General features: G+C 41.6%; 1 protein-coding gene across 4 annotated transcripts in view; it reads left to right on the top strand.

The window, feature by feature from the left end:
* Positions 1 to 21724, top strand: part of DOK7 (docking protein 7) — a 215926-nt gene that overhangs the window by 148958 nt on the left and 45244 nt on the right. For all 4 annotated transcript variants that reach the window (XM_040335349.1, XM_040335350.1, XM_040335352.1 and 1 more), the window contains 3 exons: positions 3803 to 3922; positions 9574 to 9672; positions 14330 to 15153. In XM_040335349.1, the coding sequence (XP_040191283.1) occupies positions 3803 to 3922; positions 9574 to 9672; positions 14330 to 15153 (1043 nt within the window). The remainder of the gene's footprint in view (positions 1 to 3802; positions 3923 to 9573; positions 9673 to 14329; positions 15154 to 21724) is intronic.

Genomic DNA, 21724 nt, shown 5'->3' on the forward strand with positions numbered 1-21724 from the left:
AAACGCAAAAAAGCAAAAATGTGGGCAGCAATTTTAAATATAATTTTTTTAATTACATTAAATGCATGTGAGTATGTAACAAATATAAAATATGCGTTATAACAATTTATCTGCAAAAGTGGAAATACACGTTAAGGTTCTTTCAGCTGCGCAGAAAAAAAAATCACCTTAATAAGTCATGTTGTGTTTTGTAGACGGCAAGGCGCCCCCGGTAATCACCATGACGGTTGGATAATACAAAACAACTTGTTGCTAGTTTATACCTTCTCTATGTTGTTGCTGCTCTTCAGATTTAGCTCTTATAAAACACAAATAGATATAGTGAATTATGTGCTGCAGTCATCTAACCTATGTACAACACAGCTACAAACATTGCTAATTATACCAGAATGGCATGTGGCTGGCACAGAGTCTTACTTTATTTAAGCACAACAGCGTGGAGAGCTGACGCGACTCGTAGGAGGTACACAAGATAAACTTTGATAGGCATTTGCGGCTACTGTCTCTTCCTAGGACCAAGATGGATGTGCCTGGAATTAGAGATTCTGGCGTCACTTATTGTGATATTGGGATCTTCCAACACCCTTGGTCTTAAAACTGCTTAAAACCATTTGATGGCTAGTTACCATGCATGCATAATTAAAAAAATTCTGTGGATTTGTATCTTTATGTCTATAAAGGTGGGAGGGGGGTCCAGCTGTCTTGTGCAAACCATAGTTCCAAGAAAATCTGTCCTATTTGATTGATCCAACCCCCCCCCCATGTAGGTACTGTTAATGAACATCAGGTAAAGCCTACAAGCTTATGTTCCCCAATCAGACTATAAATGGCTGTGCTGAGCTAACATTCTTTACAGAATTATTCCAGTCGTCAGCATTTTCAGAAGTCCTCAAGTCCTACTTGAATCAATATAACTAGTTATAACATGCCAATCAGTTGTTTTTTATTCTGTTTGCTGGCTGAATGATAAAAATAAATACAAATCTAGCCATGCATGAGGTAGGTTATAAGCCCTATCAGATTTATTATTTGCTTTTTTTTGTCATCTGTGTCCCATTGGGAAGATTTCCCTTTTACTTCCTGTACCATATTCAAAACAGGAACTAAGAGGAAATTCCTTCAAAGTGATGTGCTTCCTGGTTGTCACCAGGGTACCAGAACTAATGTCCCCATTGGAAGATCTCCCTTCTATTCCTGTTCTGGTGACAACCCAAAATTTGGGATTTTTTTTTACTGTCAATGATAACAGCAAACATGACAAATAGAACCTGACAGGTGTTCTAATTCCCCTCCAATCGATCCAAAATGAAGAAAAATGTTTTGCCTTCAGTTATACTTTAATGTGTTTTTAAAAACCGCCCTTCTACTTTGCCCCTGTGACCTTTCCTGTAGTCCTAGCAGCTGTACAGGGTGACAAAGCTGTAGTGAATTAACTGATGGGCATTTAACGTAGTCATCCTGCAGGAGTAATACACTGGCAGTATCACCAAGTATTTATTAGTAGTCACTGATCACTGTACCAACAGATACAAATACATCAGAATTATCTATCTATCTAATATCTAGCTATCTATCTACACAACAATTCAGTCCTGTAGTTGTAGTTGCATAAGCAGCTGTACGGGGTGACAAAGCTGTAGTTAAGGAACTGCTGGGCATTTAACGTTGTCACCCTGCAGGAGGAAGACACTGGCGGGATTACCAAGTATTTATTAGAAAAAGGTAAAATCAAGAAATAGACTAAAATATGTTTTTTCTTTTTCACTTGGCAGGAATTTTTAGTCTGATGCTTTAAATGTTTGTGTTTAGTTCTAAATTAACCCATTCTTACCCACACTGGCATCCTTTTAAAAACTTCTGAAGGCCCAGGGTGGTGGGAAGGATCAGTGATCATGTGACCACTTTGATTGGCATTTACAGTGGTCAGATGATTGGAAGCTGGTCCCACCAACTACATATTGTTATTGGGGAGCGAGAGCTGTCTTTGACAGCTCATTATGCTGGAAGTGTGCAATTTGCCCGTTTCTAGCACAGAAACAGCGCCTGCCCAATGACACATATTTGCAGCATCTGGGCATTTAGGCAGAGCCAGGAGGTTGGTACCCAAATTGGAAGAAATTTTGCACAGAGCCCAAGGAAAAATTGCACAATTATTATTTTGTTGAGGTCCAGGTATATAGATAATGGTAGGTTAAGTGGAGCAACAATTGGTGATCACAAGCACTAGTATTGTTCCTGCAGTAACTGCGGCAAAACACTTGACATTATAGTTACAAACAGTATGGTATCAGTGAACACAGTGGCAACACAGGTGTGGAAATGCTAGTTATAGTGTTCTCGGCAATGTAAGCGGCAGTTTTCCAGCATAAAGTTTGTCACTTTGGCATATCTTACATTACCGGAGCAACATCTGCATAAGGGGTGGCTGATTGGCAGATTGGCTGTGCAAGTAGCGCATAGAAGAGCAGAGCAAGTCCTATGACACAGCATTGGACACCATAGGATAGAGGAGCAGACAGCTGTGTCCCTAATCTCGAACAAGAACCTTTCTCTATGATTAATCTTCTGTCCTTACTAAGCGTGGTTCCTTTCCCTACTCTAGCCACATTTGCAAACGCGCTCTAAATACAGCAGGGCAGTGCTTTTTATTACTACTGTCTGCACTCTCCAATCAGACCACTGCTCCTGTGACACCTACATAGTCTGCATAGGAACAATGTTATTCTCATCCTCCACATCCTCTGTATAACGGCCAGCATCACAGTGCCCCCTACAGAAGAGAGGGTAAACTGGGGGGTGGGGTAAACCTCCAGTCTTTTCAGCTGGAATTTTATTGCAAAGTTACCTGTGGGATCTTTGTGGAAGTGGAGAATCACTGTAGTAGTCACTGCTACTTCAGTGATTGCCATAGTCTTTTGGATCCTGTACTAAGTGGCTAACCCACAGCATAGTAACCACAGGGGATAGCTTACACAGCACTGCCACCATTCAGAGTTTTGCATTTTTCTCGACAAATGTAAAGTGTTATCTTATTGGACAAGATGGAGATCATTACCACCCCGCCTAATACAATCAATAAAAAAAATACAAAGCGCTCTGTGAATGACGCCACGCGTGATTCTCCGCTTCCACAGCAGTCCTTTAAGAATGGAATATGCATACTTGCATTGATCCAAGCTGGGCAGATGTAACTACACAATATAATAATAATAACAATAATAATAATAATAATAATAATAATAATAAATGCCTTCATGTAATGGGCCATGTAATTTGTGGCTTTTTTCAGCGGTGCTCGATAAAACTGGAGATAAAAAGGGTAGGTGTTTTAGCAAAACAATACACTGCAATACTGGGCCCTAGTGAACAATTAAATCTTGGGCACCACATAGCCCTGTTTGTACTTTTTATGTTTAAAAAATATATATATTTTTTATATCTGTTCTTTGTAGATTTACGGTAGTTACATTTTCTCCATAACTGAAAAATAACATATTGGTAGTGGTACTTGTTTTGTATTAAATGCTTTGTTAGTGGATCTCTCATTGTCTGGATGGATGAACAAGAAGATAGAACTCGATGATAAAGAGCCAAGTCCTAGTAATGGTTTCAGAATTGTTAATGCATTGATAATACATCATCCCATAATGCATAGAATACACAAAACTCTCATTTGCAGAAGCACTCTTGCTATACATTCTCATTTATTTGTATTCTTAAAAATCTGTAATTATGATTTAAAATGATAAAATACAAACAACTTATTCTAAGCAAGCGTTCATCTTATTCTCTCTCTTGGCAGGGGCTGGTGTGTTTTTCCTCTCCAGTTCCGAAGGAGATCAAATCAGTTTCCTGTTTGACTGTATTGTCCGAGGCATCTCTCCGACAAAAGGACCGTTTGGACTTCGCCCAGTACTCCCAGGTTAATATAAAGGAGGCAGAGGAACTGCAAGGATCAAGTTATGAGGACCACTCTACTAACATATAGAAATATCAGAAATATCTATTATCTATCTATCTGTCTGTCTATCTATCTATCTATCTATCTATCTATCTATCTATCTATCTATCTATCTATCTATCTATCTGTCTGTCTGTCTGTCTGTCTGTCTGTCTGTCTGTCTTTCGCTATCAAAAACTAGTAGTAGGAAATGGTTAAAACCCCTGTCTGTTTTATTTTTTTTGCCATCTATGTCTCATTTGTCAGATTTTCCTTCACTTCCTGTTATGTAGACACAACACGCAGTTTAAACATTTCATGTCCTGGTGACAATGGTCACCAGGATGTATAGAGAGTGTAAAAACAGTAATAAAAACATGACAGGGGTTCTAACTCGCCACTTACCACTCTACCCAAAACTCATGTAGCGCTGCCCCCGAAGGAGCCACTGGAAATTGCCCAGGTTCTTTTTTTGAGTATTTGCCTTGTAGTCAGGCACACATTTACAATCACTCTTTGGCTAAATAACAAGTCTAGGGGTCTTTTTTTTTTGTGTTTTTATTTTTCTGGTAACTTGCATAGGGTTGAGGAATTGAGTGTGATACTCGAAATTAATCTCTGTACAAGATGAGGACAGTAAACTTCCTTCCGTAGAGCTGAAGCATAAGTCCATGCAAAAGCAAACGATAGACTTGGCTTTGTAGTAGAAGTAGTTAAAAGCACAAAATTTTCTTCTTTAGAGCAACAAGAGCAGGGTACCTTCACATAGAACTAGCTTGATTAAGCTCTATAGGACACCAGTCGATGTCCCCTTTAAGTAAAGCCACAGTTGACTCTTTAACACCAGAGGGCAAGGCAGCAGGCCAAAAGTCTCTAGGATCTCTCACAGCAGGCTATACTCACAAAATGTCCTTGGAAAATTGGTTGCTCCCTTCCAACATCCATGCGACTCCTTTCTCCTGTGATACCAGACTTGATCTTCAGCCTCTCAGCAGCTTCAGCATCCAGGCCCCTCAGGTAGCCAAGCTGAGGCCCACAATCAGCAAGCACATGGCAGGGCTGCCCAGAGGGCAACAAGCCCTCCAGGCTGGACGTCTCCTCCCAGAATCTCTGTGTCTCAGAGTATTTATACAGACTCCCAGCAGCCTTCAGGGCCAACCTCCCTGGAATTGGTCACAGATGCATAATGCTATCTGCATTGCTCCACAGTCCACACCTATGTTCCAGAGACATCTACTGTTCTCTGGAAAGCAGAGGAAGCAATCAAATCAGCAGAAGCTGAAACACTGAACAAACCTAACTAATCACATGCCGCTGCACTGATTACAGTGAGCTAAAACTAAATTCGCCTAACCCATACATTGCAGCTACACTAATTACAGTGAGACCAACTAAATTCACCTAAAAACAAAAATACAGCTCTACTGAACACAGTGAGATAAAACATAATATACTTAAAGTGGAGTTCCACCCATTTTTTTTATGTTTGTCTGTGCTGCATGCCCTAATCTCATAGTGTTCAGAATGGACAATTTTTATTTATTTTGTTGCTTGTAAATACCTTTATTTTGTAGTCCTTCATTACTTCCTCCTCCTTATTAGCCTAGGCAATTAAGTCACAAGGCTATTCGCAAGGGTTTCTGGGATAGGCATCATGTATCCCAGTAGTCCTTGCAAATAGCCTATTTGCATAGAGAAGGGGCGGCAACTTCCTCTGACACTCCCGTTGCTATGGAAACCTGACTGAAACCTATTACATCGCTTGTGCAACACTGAGCATGTGCGAGAGCTGAAATCCAGGAAGTCATACAGTCTGGCTTCATGATGCCCACACTTAAGATGGCCACGGTCTATTTCTAGATTATAAACTAACTAAATGCTGTAACAACCTAACAAAACGGACCTTATTTTACAGACTAACTTTACTAGACTACATTAAGCCTGTGTATTACAGGGGTATTTATATTTAAAAAGTGAAATTGTGGGTGGAACTCCGCTTTAATTCTAGCACCTATCTAGGAGGGTGCTTTAGATGCACTTGAAAGTACACATGCATTTTAGCTGGAGTCCATTTTTTATGGGTAGTGACCCCTTGTTACAACACAAGTCACAAAATTACACTTTATTCAAGTTTATGCACCGCAGTGTATTTTGATGTACTGCAGTGTATAAAGTTAAAAATGCAGCATATCTCCTTTTACTCAATGCACTGCCACCCATCTCAACACAGCTTCATAGTGTAAACAATTGTTTTCTATGTGCCTTTGCATTGAGCCAGAGTTCAACTATGCAAATCAATGCAGCTCAACAAAATATAATTGTGAATGAGCCCCAATTGCAGTGGACCGGCATAAGTCACTGAATATCACAGTGTTTGACAAAACGTTGTCCTAGAATCTGAACTAAGCATATATTACATTGACCATGCAATACTTTTATACAGTTTTTTTTGTGTTATATAAAGTAGTGAGCACACAATCGACCCCATTTGAGTTTTTTTACACAAGCATTGGCCCTCTGAAGAGCAATCAGCATCAGATCACACGCTCTCTTATAAACACATGTAAACAATAATTTTAAAATGTATTAAAACATCAGTAGGGCAGTGAATTTTGTCAGTAGAGCAGTAGATGATGTCGGTAGGGCAGAGATTGGTGTCAGTAGGGCAGAGATTGGTGTCAGTAGGGCAGAGATTGGTGTCAGTAGGGCAGTGGAACAGAGTCTGTATTTTTTTCCGAGGCGGAAGGGGGTGGGGGGAGAGGTCAGCAGGGGAAATCTGTGCCATACAGAGTGATTGGGGCCGGCACACACGGTGCACCTGATAATGAGTCGGAATAATGTATTTGGGTTTCAGGGGGTCTGAAACCTAGATACATGGTTCAAACCCCGGACTGTCCAGTTGTATTCAGGACAGGCGGCAACCCTAGTGTGGCCTCTTTTAACAACGTCCTGGGAGTTTTCCAGTCAGGCATCATGAGTTTCGTAAATGTCCTACACCTATAGCAAAGGCCACAGGTGCCCCTTATATGCATTGACAGTTTTTTGGTAATGGTTGAACTAACCCTGTAAATGATGTTTGTAGTATGAAAGTCTACAGTACCTAATCTATTTAAGCACTCTGTATCCAATCAGGCTGACCCTTGCATTACATGGTTGAGCTACAGGACATTGTACACTCAGATTGTAACATAGTTACATAGTTGGTGAGGTTGAAAAACGAAAAAAGTCCATTATGTCCAACCTGTGTGTGTGGGTAGAGAGCTTAAAGTAATTGTAAACCCCATTTATGAAATCTGACCTGGGCACATATTTGTTCCTCTGCCCATGTGTTTACTTATCTTTCTCCAAAGCTCTGAGTGCCGTGTCTTTCTGCTGCTTCGTTCCTCTGTTATCAGCATGATAACTTCTGACAAGTTCTCTGACACAGGAGATAAAAGCAGCTGGAAATTTGTGTCGGGGAGGCAACTTAGAAATAGATAAGCAGAGAGCTTGTCCATTCAGACTGCAACTCTGCACATTTCTTTGTTTCTTTACCTATGTGGAGGGAGCGTGTGCCTTTCATCCAATCAACTCTCACACAGTGTATGCCCAGACTCCCCTCCCATTGCTGAATGAGGAAGAAAGATTTGTAACATGATGTGCACTTTGTAAAGAGTGTAGAAAGGGAAAGACAGCAGATATACAAGTAAAACATATGTAGGGAGATTTGTTTCATCTCTGTGTATCATTTGAGGATGTTCACTTCACTGGGTATACGCAAAGGGTTTACAGCCACTTTATTAAGGGTTCATTCATACAATGTCCGTTAATCTACACTGACGCAGGTTCAACACAAGGGCACATAGGAAACGGTGGTATTTTTACACAGCACGAGGCACATCAGCATATCTTGAATACAGTTAAATTAAAGTAATTTTGTCACATTTCAATAAAGTTGAAAAAAAGTAGAGTGCAATGCTCTGTAACAATGTATCACGCCACCCTTCACTTTTCATACCAGCCCCCACGCATTGTACGATGCATATCGCTTGCATGCTTGTGTGAATGAGCCCTACTGCATCTGACACTGATAGGAAATTATGAGTTGCTGTCCGATGAATGGCATCCCCATGCTTTACAATGCTGTGTATTGTTTATGTTTTTATTATACTGCTGTTTTCTACAACATTAATCCCCGGTAGGATTTAGATATCATGCTGTGTAAGGATTGCACAATGACATTTCTTTAGGATGACACAATGTAATGTGGCTCTATATAGGTTCTTACTCTGCGCATGATAGGACTAAAGGGGAAGTATGTACTCTATGTGCTAATGCTTTATGCCCCAGAATGCACTGCAAATCCAATTATAAACATGCATACTGACGGCTCAGTATCCTAAAGGGTTTAGGGTTGCAAAGGAGGAGAAGGCTGTGGGATGTGCAAAATAAATCTGTGAAGAATGGAAAATTCTAAAAGAATTACCACCTACTATTATTAGAATGGCATGCAGAAGCTTATTTTAATTACATTTACTCTGTTTCTTGGTTAGAACACCGTTAATGGGTCTTATTGTGTTACGGCAAGGGGAAAACATAATAATATCACGCCAATTCAAATTACTATTATTATTTTGGAGGGCGATCTCCCACCACTTCTTACAGACTAAGCTGGCCATTCAAACGTTTGTAAAGAAATCCAGAAAAATCATTTGTCACAGCATTCAATAGTACCCCTATAAGCTTGACAGATTTCATACGAAGACCCTGATAAATTTCATCCGGCTGACACCCAAATGGTTTGCGTACTACCTTCAATTTAGGGATGCAATTGTACAAAACAATAAGTATGATTTTATTTTAAATTAAATCTCAAATGAAGAGTTAAAACTTCATTCATTTGAGAAAAAAAATTCCTTCCTTCACCTTCATCTATACAGTTCAAAACCATCATCCATTTGTTCCCATTAACTATTAGAAAATCAAACAAACGCTCAAAAAACACTTTTTTTCAAACAAAATTCTACTGGTGTATGGCCAGCTTTGAGCAATTACTGTTCTGAGATATTTCTATATTCCAGTGAAGAAGCTGATGGAGGATCCTTCATAGGAATACATTGGGAACTCACAAGCTGGTGACACATGTAGCTTAGCTGAATTCATAGCCTGCCATGGCAATCCAGGAGCTGAGGGGCAGTGGCGTAGCGTGGGGGGTGCGAGGGGGGCCGTGGCCCTGGGTGCAACATTGGGGGGGGGGGGGAAATCCCACACCAGTGTGTGTGTGTCCAGCTCCGTCCTCCTAATTTGAATTTCCTGTGTCTCTGTGCCTCGTCCGCCATGTTCCCACTGGCGCCCTGTGATTGGGCGAATAGGGTCATGTGCAGCAGCGGGGCTGGCCTGTCCTTGATCGCTGGTGAGCAGGGCTGACCTCCACTTAGCTGTGAGTCGATGCTGGTGAGGGGTAAAAAAATTCTCCCTTACTGCACTCCAGAAAAATATATTTGTGTGATGTTATATGAATGTTTCATTTTATATATTTTGCTCATTTATGAAGAATAATTTGATGGTGTAATAGCAATATTATGTATTATTTTTTGGTACATAAATTCACAAATCTTAAGTTGCCAACTGATAACATGTTTGTTTGCTTTAAGATCCAAATTTAAACCCTGCTTACATGGAGGACAGAGTGGCCCATGAAACCCTACAGTTGGAGAAGCGCCTTAGCATGCTGTCTCATCACAGCCTAGGAGGTAAGGAAAAGAATTACAATATATAAAAGGGCATCTGTCATGATAGAACTGCAGGAACTCCCCCTTTCAGAGTTTTCCCATGGCTCCACCCCCTACCCACCTTCGAGCACCGTCCCTTGGTTCCAACCCCTACTCATCTCCCAGTACTGCCCCTTTTAGAGAATACAGAAGCATGTAACATTTTGTGGTGCTAAGTAATTTGTATGGAATTTGCCAAGATTAACAAGAACATCAGTAAAATAGATCCCCTGCAGCCAGAAACAATAGAGCCCCCCATCAACAGCAAATCCAAGAAGCAACAATGGACTGCTTCCAACAATAGATTCCCCAGCATCCATTATCAATTGACCCTGCAACATACCCCAGCACCATCTTGCCATTACTGTTCTGAGATATTTCTATATTCCAGTGAAGAAGCTGATGGAGGATCCTTCATAGGAATACATTGGGAACTCACAAGCTGGTGACACATGTAGCTTAGCTGAATTCATAGCCTGCCATGGCAATCCAGAAGCTGAGGGGCAGTGGCGTAGCGTGGGGGGTGCGAGGGGGGCCGTGGCCCTGGGTGCAAGTCCTGAAGGCTCCTGAACTGTGTTCCCGCTAAAAAAAAGGCCCTGTATATGTGTCATTCTCTACTGGGAGAGTAATGGACCACAGTGACCACACAGTAAATCATTTCAGAGGTTTACACGTTCGCTGATTCCCGACCAGAAGTTTTACATCTACTGCTGGCGTGCTGCCTGCCATTGTCACTGTGGTTGGACACTGCACGGGTTTGTCACCAGGCTCACAGCCAATGATTTTGGCTTTAAACCTGCTAATGTGGCTAACAGCACATAAATCACTGTGTTTGTAAACACAGTGTACATAGCTAGCTGCTTCTTTCTCACTGATCTCACTTGATCTCACTTACCACTCAGAGCTGAGATTAGGATGAAAAGCCAGTCAAATCAACCCACATCATATACTTGTTGGGCACACAGTTAACCCTTTGATTACCCTCCTGATTGCCCCTGTCACCCAGCCAGTGTCATTAGTACAGTGACAGTGTACAGCAGGGATATGCAATTAGTGGACCGCCAGCTGTTACAAAATTACAAGTGCCTCTGCCTCTGGGTGTCATGCTTGTGGCTATCAGAGTCTTGCTATGACTCATGGGACATGTAGATCTGCAACAGCTGGAGGTCCACTAATTGCATATCCCTGGTGTACAGTATTATGACTGATCACTTTATTAGCATTGCTAGCGACATCCCAGATAGCAAGGATAACTCGCCACAAATTTGTGGCAGGGTTGAATTGTAAGTCTGTTAACTTAATGCACATTTTCACTGGCAGGTTGTACACTTGCAGAGCACTTAAAGCACAATTTCTAGTGGACACCAATTTGTAGCAAAATTTAATAGGAAGTCTCTAGTAAGAGCAAAGTTGCAGTGGCGAGTCTAAAGCAAGAGCTCCACAAGTCTATAGCATGAAAATGCAGCCACATTGACCCCTGTGGTGGGAGGACTATTGCACAACATAACTGAACCAGAACTTGCAGCAGACTTGCTTAAATACCGACTGAAAAAAAAGCTATAATCCGTTTGGAATACACAAAGTAGTTGTGATCAAATGTTCACTTTTATGCTGGCCATACACTATACAATTTTCTTATTCAATTTCCTTTAGATTTACCTTCAACTATGTAGTGCAAGGGTCTGCCTGATTCCATACAAATTGAAAGGGTTTAGGTTTGACCTCATATTATATGGTTTTGGTAAATCTAAAAGAAAGTTGAACAAGAAATTTGTATAGTGTATGGCCAGCCTTACTAACACATGTCAAAATTGCGAAATTGGGTCTTCCCATTAAAGCAGAGTTCCACCCAAAAATGGAAATTCTGCTTTAAGTGCTGATGACCCCCTGTCTTTTTTTGGAAGGAGGAGTGGGTATCCACTTTTTATAGGCACCCAGCTTGCACTTTCTCCCCTGGCGCCGCTGTGCTGGAAGGAAGATCACCTCTCCCCTCTCCCTCCCTGCAATCTTCTGGGACACATCACAGGTCCCAAAAGTTTGCCCGGCCAATCACAGCCAGGTGCCCACAGTTAGAATGCCGGCGCCGCGAAGAGGAGGGGGAGAGAATCAGGGCTTCCTGCGCTCTCTTCGATGGACCGTGGGACAGGTGAGTGTCTGATTATTAAATGTGACTTTTAAATGGGTGGAACTCCGCATTACGTTTTTTTTACCCTTGGTTATGAAGCAGGTAAAAAAAACGAATTTACCATTATAGGATTGTATGGCCTGGGTTAGTACATAAAAAAAAAAAATAGTGTATGGCCTGGGTTAGTACATAGATACTAAATGTTTTGTCAGCAACAGCACACAATTTTTTTTTTAAGTATTTTCAAAATATTGGCAAATATAATAAATCAATAGGAAGAAAGCTAGATAGAAAATAAATTGATGCCCTTGTGAAAGCAGTAATGTACAAAGAATAATTACTGAGCGAGTCTACAAATTTATCTAGACAGATAGTACCTGTTACCAGAGAATAGACATAGATGAAGCCTATGATTGATTTACATGAATTCTCAATAAAATCCATATCCAGGAAACAACCACATAATACCCAAGGGAACATGAATACAGTCAATCTCAGTGTATATTATACAATGGAAGCTCTCTGTATCGACGTTCTGTATCAACCTCTTCCTACATAAATTACAGTTTAAATACCGAGCAGAAATAAATCATTCTGCGCTTGCATGTATATTACATTTACAGAATCATTCATAGATTATCCTATTTGTGTGGTTCACATACCTATTTTCTTGCACAGATTGTATGGGATTGTGACTTGTAATAGGGTTTTTTTTTTTAATTAAAAAAATCCAATTTTGTATCTCTTTTCTGTTCTATTTTATGTTGTTACTTATGCTTAGGAATACAAAATACACTTTATGACTGCATCCTTGCTCTGCAATGCAATGCATGAAGGACAGATAGATGTACACTGCTAGGCTGCTATAGAGCTCCTGTTACCACACTTTTTTAGACATCAGCAGCAAGGTGTTTTCAAGCTTGCAGTAATGAGTATTATGAATGGAGCTAGTATTCAGTAATTATATAAATAATTTCCGCACCAAAAAACACAAAAATTAAATTAAATTAAATTAAAAAACGCGCTTTAAGTGCACAATTGTTCTAGAGGATATTCAGTGTCTGTTTGTAAAATAAACATTTAAAATAAATAATTAGAAAACCACATACATTTTTACATTTTAAATGCATTTGCACAAAGAAAAAAAAAAAAAGATAAAATTAACCAACCAAAAAACATTATACTTTGTTCAGGCTGGTCTCACATCTGAATTTTAAAGGTCTTTGGTAAAAAAAAAAACAACAATATTGATTTGTGCAAAAGTTATAGCATCTACAAACTATATAATATATACTGGAAATTTTCTAGTAATGGCGGCAATCAGCGACTGCGATATTGCAGCGGACAATTGGACACTAAGTGACACTTTGTCGGAACCAGTGACATTAAAGGAGAAGTCCAGCCTGAGCGTATTCAGCAGGGGTTCTTCTATGGGTCACAGGACTAAAGTCTGAGGTCCGCTCTCTCGTGACATCACCAAGATCAGTACAGGTACCGCGTCATCCTGGCTCTGGAAGTCTGGATCCGCCAGGTGCCTGGACTGATCGGCATCTCAGCCTCTCAGCAAGCCGCTGAGATGGCCGCTCCCTGTCCCTCCACAGCTCAGCGCTCCAATTAGCATGGAGAAGCAGAGCTGCTGATTGACAGGCAGCCACTCTCTGCTCGGAGAGGTGAGAGAACCATGCCATTGGTGGTGTTTGATCGCTCGGTTCTCAGTGCAGAGGCGACAGGGGACAGATGCAGCATCGGACCGATGCTGCATCCACCTAGGTGAGTATGATTATAGGATAAAAATATCCCATACATCAAGTGTTACCACATAGCAAAGTAAAATTCCTTTTTGAATGGCACCCCAGTACATCTTGCAAATGCACGTGTATTTCTGCACACCACATTGCACAGATGGGAACCAATTGCATTTTAATAAGTCATGCTTATCTGATTTTAGGTAAGTTGTGCTTTGTTGGCAGTCTGTTCCAGATGAATATGCTGCCTTAACATAATGGGCGTTATTTACTAAAGGCAAATTCACTTTGCACTACAAGTGTAAACTACAAGTGCAAAGTGCACTTGGAAGTGCAGTCGCTGTAGATCCGAGGGGGACATGCAAGGATAATGATTGGATCATAAAATCAGCAGAGCTTCCCCTCATTTCAGATCTACCCCTCAGATTTACAGCAACTGCATTTCCAAGTGCACTTTCAGTGCAATTTCAAGTGCACTTTGAACTTGTAGTTTGCACTTGTAGTGCAAAGTGGATTTGCCTTTCGTAAATAACCCCACATGTATATTAATGCACAGAATACATGTACAAGCAAAAATAAAAAATAAAATAAACATTTCCTTGCACTTGATTTTTTTTTTTTTTATATAAAGTGAATTTTTAACACATTTACTAAGCTAAGGGAAAATTCCCCAACAAAGTGAACAGCCTATTAGCCTATACCAAATAAATCCTCTCAATTCTGATGATTTCATCTCTACTTTAATAATATATTTGCTTGTTTGTTTCAGGTGATGATAGAAGTATATCCAGCTCTTCCTCAGACACCAGCCATTCGGATGCCAGTGCAGGAAGCAGACTGACCATATGGGCAGAGCCTTCTTCAGCTAGCACATCCGCGGAGAGTCATGGGATGCCAGCAGCAAAGGGCATCCACCTGGGAGAAGATAAATCCTATTCTGATGCCTTTCGTGCCTCCAAGCCACCTCCCAAGCCTGCTGCATCTAGACATTTACAAGAAATTGGACGTCAAAGCTCTTCTGACAGTGGCATAGCTACGGGCAGTCACTCTTCCTACTCAGGGAGCTTTTCCTCCTATGCTGAGAGCCTGGACATTTGCCAGGGTGAAGAGTTTGGGTCATTGCTTAGCTTACCCTTAACCATGGCTACAGAACAAAATCTATGCACGTGTCAGCATGCTGATCCACAGAGAGGGTCTGAATATCAGATTCCTGCCTCTGTCAGACATCTCTATGACACACCCCGAAGTGTATTACAGGCAGCTGCTCGAGAACCTCAACACAAGAGTTCAGATTCCACTTTATCCAAGGACCAGGCACAAGGAACTCAAAACATTAGTGATGCTAAGCTATTGGTACCCCATGGAGAGGCCAGAGCCTCAACGTTACTGTCAGAAAGCAAAGACTCAGGTGATGAATCCTGTGTGGATTTTGTTCCAAAGTGGACAGCTACAAAAGCACAGCCACAGGGAACTGAACCAAAAGGGAGTGACTTGGCTGCTACAGGCACAAGTGACACTTGTGAAATCTGTAGCCCCCATCCTGGTGTTACAAGGGCACTTTTTGCAGCTTGCCCGGTATGCGGAGGACTAAAGGTAAACTGTTGTTACATGGTTAATCTGGTTAAAGAAGTACATCCAGTTCAACCAAAAAAGAAAAAACACACACACACACAATTAAAAAACCTACATACACACTATCCTATAATTATCCTATATCTACAGTTAATCCAGAGGAAGGCAAAAAAAATCACGATAAAATTTGCTCCAGCAGGGGAAAAAATCCTTCCTGATCCCCCAAGAGGCAATCAAATATTCCCTGGATCAAAGTTTTATATTATTATATGCTCACACACTCAAGGGTGTACTGGATGCTACTAGGCAAGCATACCCAGTTACTGTCAAATTACAACTCGTGTCTACCTTCACTAATAGCTGCTAGTCATTGCATTTTATTACTGTCCTTGTTGTTGTCCCGACCAGGAATTTTAAGTGTAATTCCACTATTGTTAAAAGAAAAAAACAAATAATCTTCGCCATATTTACAAGAATTTGGGAAGCCCTTATTGCACGCTCTTATATCCATAAACGTATATTCCTTTCATTCTCTTCCTCCGGCATGCTGAGTGAGAGGGTGTGCCTGCTTTGGTGTAATGATCAGCCCCAGTTGAAACAATTGAGAAACAGCCGTGGAAAGCAGGAAGTCCAGGGCAGGACATTTCTAGTGGAGTTCTGTAATCATGTATTATTATACAGAATTTATATAGCGCAGCGCTTTACATCAGGGATATGAAAAAATATACTTGGTTGGAAGTCATAATGGAGAACAATTGGTAAAAATACTGATGCACCGATACTGGTATCAGTTTCGGTGCTGATACTAGGCATTTTTGGATGTATCAGTACTCACACAAATGCTCCGATACCGAAAACCGATACCAAAAGTGACGTCATCTGGGGGCAGGATGCTTCCTCCTCCCCTCCAGTGGGGTTCGGAGCAGTATGCGCCTTACGGCGCCAGGACAGGACGGTGGGAAAATCCTCAGCACAGTAGGAACAGTCTGAAAGTCTGGCCACACTGACACTCCTGCTCCTGGCTGTCTTTTTTTATTATGCAGCACTGCAGCGATCCTCTCCTACCTCTGTAAACAAGAAGAGGGTGGGTAATGTTATGACTCCTCCCTTCCTGTTCCTGCACAGAGATAGAGCTGGCTGCTAGGCTGGATTGCTGGTTGGCTGCTATCCAATGGCAGAGAATGGATCGTCAAGGGCAAGGGGCTGGACAGCATCAGCATGTGTGTTTCTATAGTGTGGGGCAGCTGTGGAAGTGTCCCTGGAAGCAGAACCAAGTATTGAGGGGAGCAAGTCCTGCAAAGAGGTTTGTGTAGTATGTACAGTACAGTATCAACAGGGTACAGACTGGCCTAATACACTAGCACCATACAGTATATACAGACCAATCTGTACCCCAACACTGTGGGGGTTATTTACTGAAGGCAAATCCACTTTGCACTACAAGTGAAAACTAAAAGTGCACTTAAAATTGCACCGAAAGTGCACTTGGAAGTGCAGTCGCTGTAGATCCGAGGGGGACATGCAAGGAAAATAAAAAACAGCATTTTAGCTTGTACATGATTGGATAATAAAATCAGCAGAGCTTCACCTCATTTAAGATCTACCCCTTAGATTTACAGTGACTGCACTTCCAAGTGCACTTTCAGTGCAATTTCAAGTGCACTTTGCCCTTGTAGTTTGCACTTGTAGTGCAAAGTGGATTTGCCTTTCGTAAATAACCCCCTTTACTGTATATGTTATTATTTATTTATTTTCTAAAGTGTATTTTGTGCGTGTACTCGAGAGAGGAGCCGGACTGCAGGAGTTGGGAGTAGGCAGGCCTCCCCCAGAGGCAATCTGCCACCTTTCTCCATGCCCCGGGTGGCAATGGTGGGTGAATGAGGGGGTCCTCCCACACAGCCCGCCCTACCTGCTCCGCTTTGAAGCCCAATGGGGCAGAGGGACTCCCTATAAGGGAGTGAGAGGATCTAGCCCGCTCAACCAGCCCCGTTAGTCCTTCGCCTCTCTTTTTAGAGACCGCGTGGTCAAAGTGCGTGCATGTTAACCCAATTTCGAGTGCGTGTAAGTGTGGTGGTTTTTGTGGGAGGGGGGTGGGCGTACTAAGCGCAGGTTTACCTCGCATAGCACACCCACCGATAGCCGGGCTGAGACCACCAAACTCAATTCACATGTAGCTGAGACTGGGATCCGAACCCCTAGCTGCAGAGGTGAATGGCTTGTCAGCGCAGTGCCAATCGCGTTGAGCCACCGCAGCTCCCGTACTGTATATGTTATATGTTAAACACACCAGTCTGTATATAATATACAGCACAGTGTCTGTACCTAACGCCCTGTACTGCGCCCTCCTACCCCCCTGTACTGTGCCCACCCTGTGTTGCCTCCTCCTTCCCCCTCCAGCTGTGCCCATGTCTTTCCCCAGCGATCACAGCCTTTTCCATCCCAACTCTCCCACCCCACAATCCCTATTTTACCCCACCCTGCATTAACTTACCCCTCTACTCCCCACCCTGCCCTCACCCCAACTTCCTAACACCCCCCCCCCCCACCTACACAATAGGTATTGGTAATTGGTATCGGCGAGTACTGGCAAAAAAGTATCGGCATTCGTACCCGGTGTTAAAAAAGTGGTAACGGTGCAACCCTAGTTAAAAACATAAAATGGCTTGAGTAACAATTGTATGTGCTATGCTTTTCTGCTATGCAAAATCTGAGTTACTCTTTTAAGAAAAAATAGCAAAGTGCGCCTGTTGTCCATGCAGGCAAGGGGTAAAAGTTTGTCAGGATATTAGATGTGCCAAAACAGGCAAGAGATGAAGTGAACGATTGGTGGAACACTGATGGAAAATTGTGGCAGAACATGGCAGGGCTAAGGGGTCACAGCTGAATGGCTAAAGGGGGTGCATGAATAGCTTGGAAGAGATGAAGAACCATGTGTAGCTTCTTTGGTTTTCTCTGCAGGACTTATAAAAGAAGGTCACAATTTTGGTAAGAGAACACAACTCGATGAGTTTAGAAGTATACCTTTAAAAGTAGATCCTTTTCTGCAGCCCTAATAACATTCATGTGAAATATTACCCCTTATAGTGTATAACAGTTGGTTCTGTCTGCTGTTGTCTCTCAAATTTGAGAATTAATTTTCATGTATTGGATGACTCTTTTCATCTAAGTTCATCTCTATACTCTGTGCTCCTCCAAAGTGATAAATGTAATTCAACACTAAAGACCAAACCCTACTAGGTTTGTTTATAAGCTGCAAACCATATATATATATCCATTATATTTGAAAAGTATGTGTGTTCTCTAAAAGGCCATGTCGTACTCATTACCTGGATGAGACATCGCCTGAGAGGATATAGAATAAATTGTGATGTTCTGATGTCTTTAAGCTATGAGACTCAGCTTCAATGTATAGACAGACTGCCCCGTTTTTCCTCTTTAGAGAATAAATGGTGCCCTACATACATATCAGAGTTCAGATTAATGTGTTCCTTAAATTAGGCCTTGGAGTGCTTGTCTTCATTACACCATGAAGAAGTAATTTGTGCTCTTTGCAGGCTCACTTTCAATAATTTAATGATACCAATTTGCACATTTAAAACAAGCTGGGATAACAATCTCTCTGGATCTCGTGTAGTTTTCATCATAAATTCTATTGAAGCAATGTGTGACACTGTGCAAAGTGGTAATAACTATATGACTGCATTATGCAGAATATCAGAAAAAAGCTGGAAAAACAGGAGACTGGCATAGGAGGTGATGCAAGGGTCAATTCCATTATGTGTAAGGACTCATTTTTTATTTCTGAGTAGAGTTGGGGAAGGGATACAATCTCTGTTGGTTAGAATTTCCCTTACTTTCTATCCCCATTACCATACAAGAACGCACAGATGGAAAAATAAAACCTGCCAATGATTTCAGCTAACAACAACAACATGTCCCCCCCTCCCCCGCATTGCAGGGATTTCTCTTACTTCTTGTGTTGGTGACCATGTTAGCAACTCTTCCCTGCCCTTCAAAGAAAAATGTGGCTTGCATTAAGACTTTAATAATTAAAGAAAATTGGGAAATCCAAAATATATTTAAGACTACAGAGTAAATATGTTTATTTTGATGAACTAGTTTGATTTGTACTAAGTTTTAGGTACTAGTAAGAAAGGGGAAGGGAGGGGAGACAGGACTGGAAGGGGGAAAAGGTGAGGGTGCATACAAAAGAGTAATATATAGGCTGTCTATGAAGTTCCTTGAGACATCTAACCAAATGCATCTATCCATTGCGACCAGACCTTATCAATTTTTTTTGGACAATTCCTGCTCTCATAAGTCAATCTGTATAATGGCAAGACAGAATTCACTACAGCTATCCAGGTATTAACCGTTGGTGGGGACTCTTTCTATCTGAGGAGGATTTCCCTTCTAGCATAATTCAAAGAGTAGAAGAGAAACAATTTTAGATGCCTGGTGGCTACGATATCCTCCATACCTCCTAGTAGTGCCAAAGCCGTATTTTGCCCAAGGGACAAGTCACCAAAACCATTCAAAACTTCTCTCACCTTCTTCCAAAACGGACAGATATGGGGACACATTCACACCATATGAAAGAAGGTACCTAGGAAGGATTGGCACTGTGAGCATAGGGGACTAACATCGGGGTAAATACCCAGTGTTGTCAGTAACTGCGTTAAAGTAAACGCCGTTATTTAACGCAGTTACTTTTGAGGGTAATGAGTAATCTAACTGATTACTCTTCCCCTCATGGTAACGCCGTTCCCATTACTTGGGCGGCGTTACCGCAATTACTAGGTATTCCCGCCGTGTATTCCTCTGTGTATTCCCGCCGTGTATTCCTCCGTGTATTCCCGCCGGGTATTCCTCCCGTGTATTCCTGCTATTCCTCTGTGTATTCCGCCGTGTATTCCCGCCGTGTATTCCTCCGTGTATTCCTCCATGTATTCCCGCCGTATATTCCTCCATGTATTCCCGCCATGTATTCCTCTGTGTATTCCCGCCGTGTATTCCTCCGTGTATCCCGCCATGTTTCTCTCCCCTTCCGTGCTCCTCCTCCACCCCCTGGAACTGTGAGGATGGAGAGCGGGGTAGGAGCCGGTAAATCCAGCTCCTTACTGCTCCGAATGGACAGAGTCAGTGATCACTGACTCACTCGGTCCATTCACATAACTGAAACATCGTAAACTGTAATTACAATGTTTCAGTATATGAATGAAGAGAAGACGCTGTCTTCACTCCATTCATTTTCAGCGCAGCTGATGCTGCTGAGAAAGGGACTGGGGAACATGTGTCCCTAGTCCCTTTCTATGTCTCAAAGGGGAGATGTCAGAGGTCTGTTAAGACCCCTGATATCTCACCAAAGCCCTCCCAACAGGGCTGAAAAAAAAAGAAATAAAGAATAAAAAAAAGAATAAAAAAATTATTGTAGAAAATAATAAAAAAATAAAATAAAAAACACACTGACACCCCCCCCCCTTCCTAAAAAAAAAAAGAAAGCATTATAAATAAAAAAAATTGTATGTATTTAAAAAAAAAGTCACAGTTACAGTTACTAAAGGTCATTGAGATGGGTATAGAGTATGGGTATAGAGATGGGTATAGAGTATTTTTCCCTCATCTCTGAGAAGAAGCAGAAGCCCTGCCAGCTGTAAAGATATGTTTACGAGATGTAATCTCCTTAGATGCCCAGAGCTGGGGATCTGGCAAACCAAAAAAGTGTTGAAGCCGTGGCATATGAGAGGAAAGATTGGAATCGGCCTTATAGACCTCCCTAGCCTGTTGCCATGACTTAGTTGTCGTTCTCGTAGGAGTCGTAACCAAAGCTCTATGCAGGGTTTAAATACCAGCTGTGGTATGGTATTGGATGTTCTTTTCCAATGATTTATTGAGACAAGAATACTCCCAGGAAAAAAATAGCCATATCTGTTTGTACAAAAAAACTATTTTCCATTGGAGGCTTGAACCCCTTGCCAAATGATGTAGCCCAAACATTGGGCTTCTTCAAGCCCTTTTGAGCATTTTTTGGATTGGCTGTTAACCTAGTCTTACAAATGGATCTTCTGTAGGTGGGAATCCCAGTCAAGATTAAACATGTCAACAACAATATCTAGATATGCCAAAGCATATGGTTTTTGGAGCTTAAGAATGGGGCCCATCATTCTTTGGAATCAGGCCAGAGCCCCATGTAAGCCAAAAGGGAGGAACAGACACTGGTACAGCACACCTGGTATTGCAAAAGTGTATTTTTCTTTGCCCTGTCTGTTAAGGGAACTTGCCAATATCCTTAGTAAGGCTGAGGGTGATAATGTACCTAACCTTTCTATCAACTTAATTACCAGGGCACCGGCTAAGCGTCACCAAGGTCTAGCATTTTCTGTGCCTCTTTTGAAATAGCTTTTCTCTGAGCTTCAAGTACGGAGAATAAGGTTTTAACTGTAACTTGACATGAGGCTTAGTTGCAATGTCATGGTAAATTATGTTATTTCACCAAGGTCATTTCAAAAAGATCTATCTACTTTTCTGCAAGAACCACCTGCATCTGAGTATCAGATAGGGTTTCTGACATACCAGTGTATGGTGTACCTTT

Source organism: Rana temporaria, chromosome 1 (genome assembly GCF_905171775.1).
Source record: "Rana temporaria chromosome 1, aRanTem1.1, whole genome shotgun sequence".
In the NCBI taxonomy this organism is placed as follows: domain Eukaryota; kingdom Metazoa; phylum Chordata; class Amphibia; order Anura; family Ranidae; genus Rana; species Rana temporaria.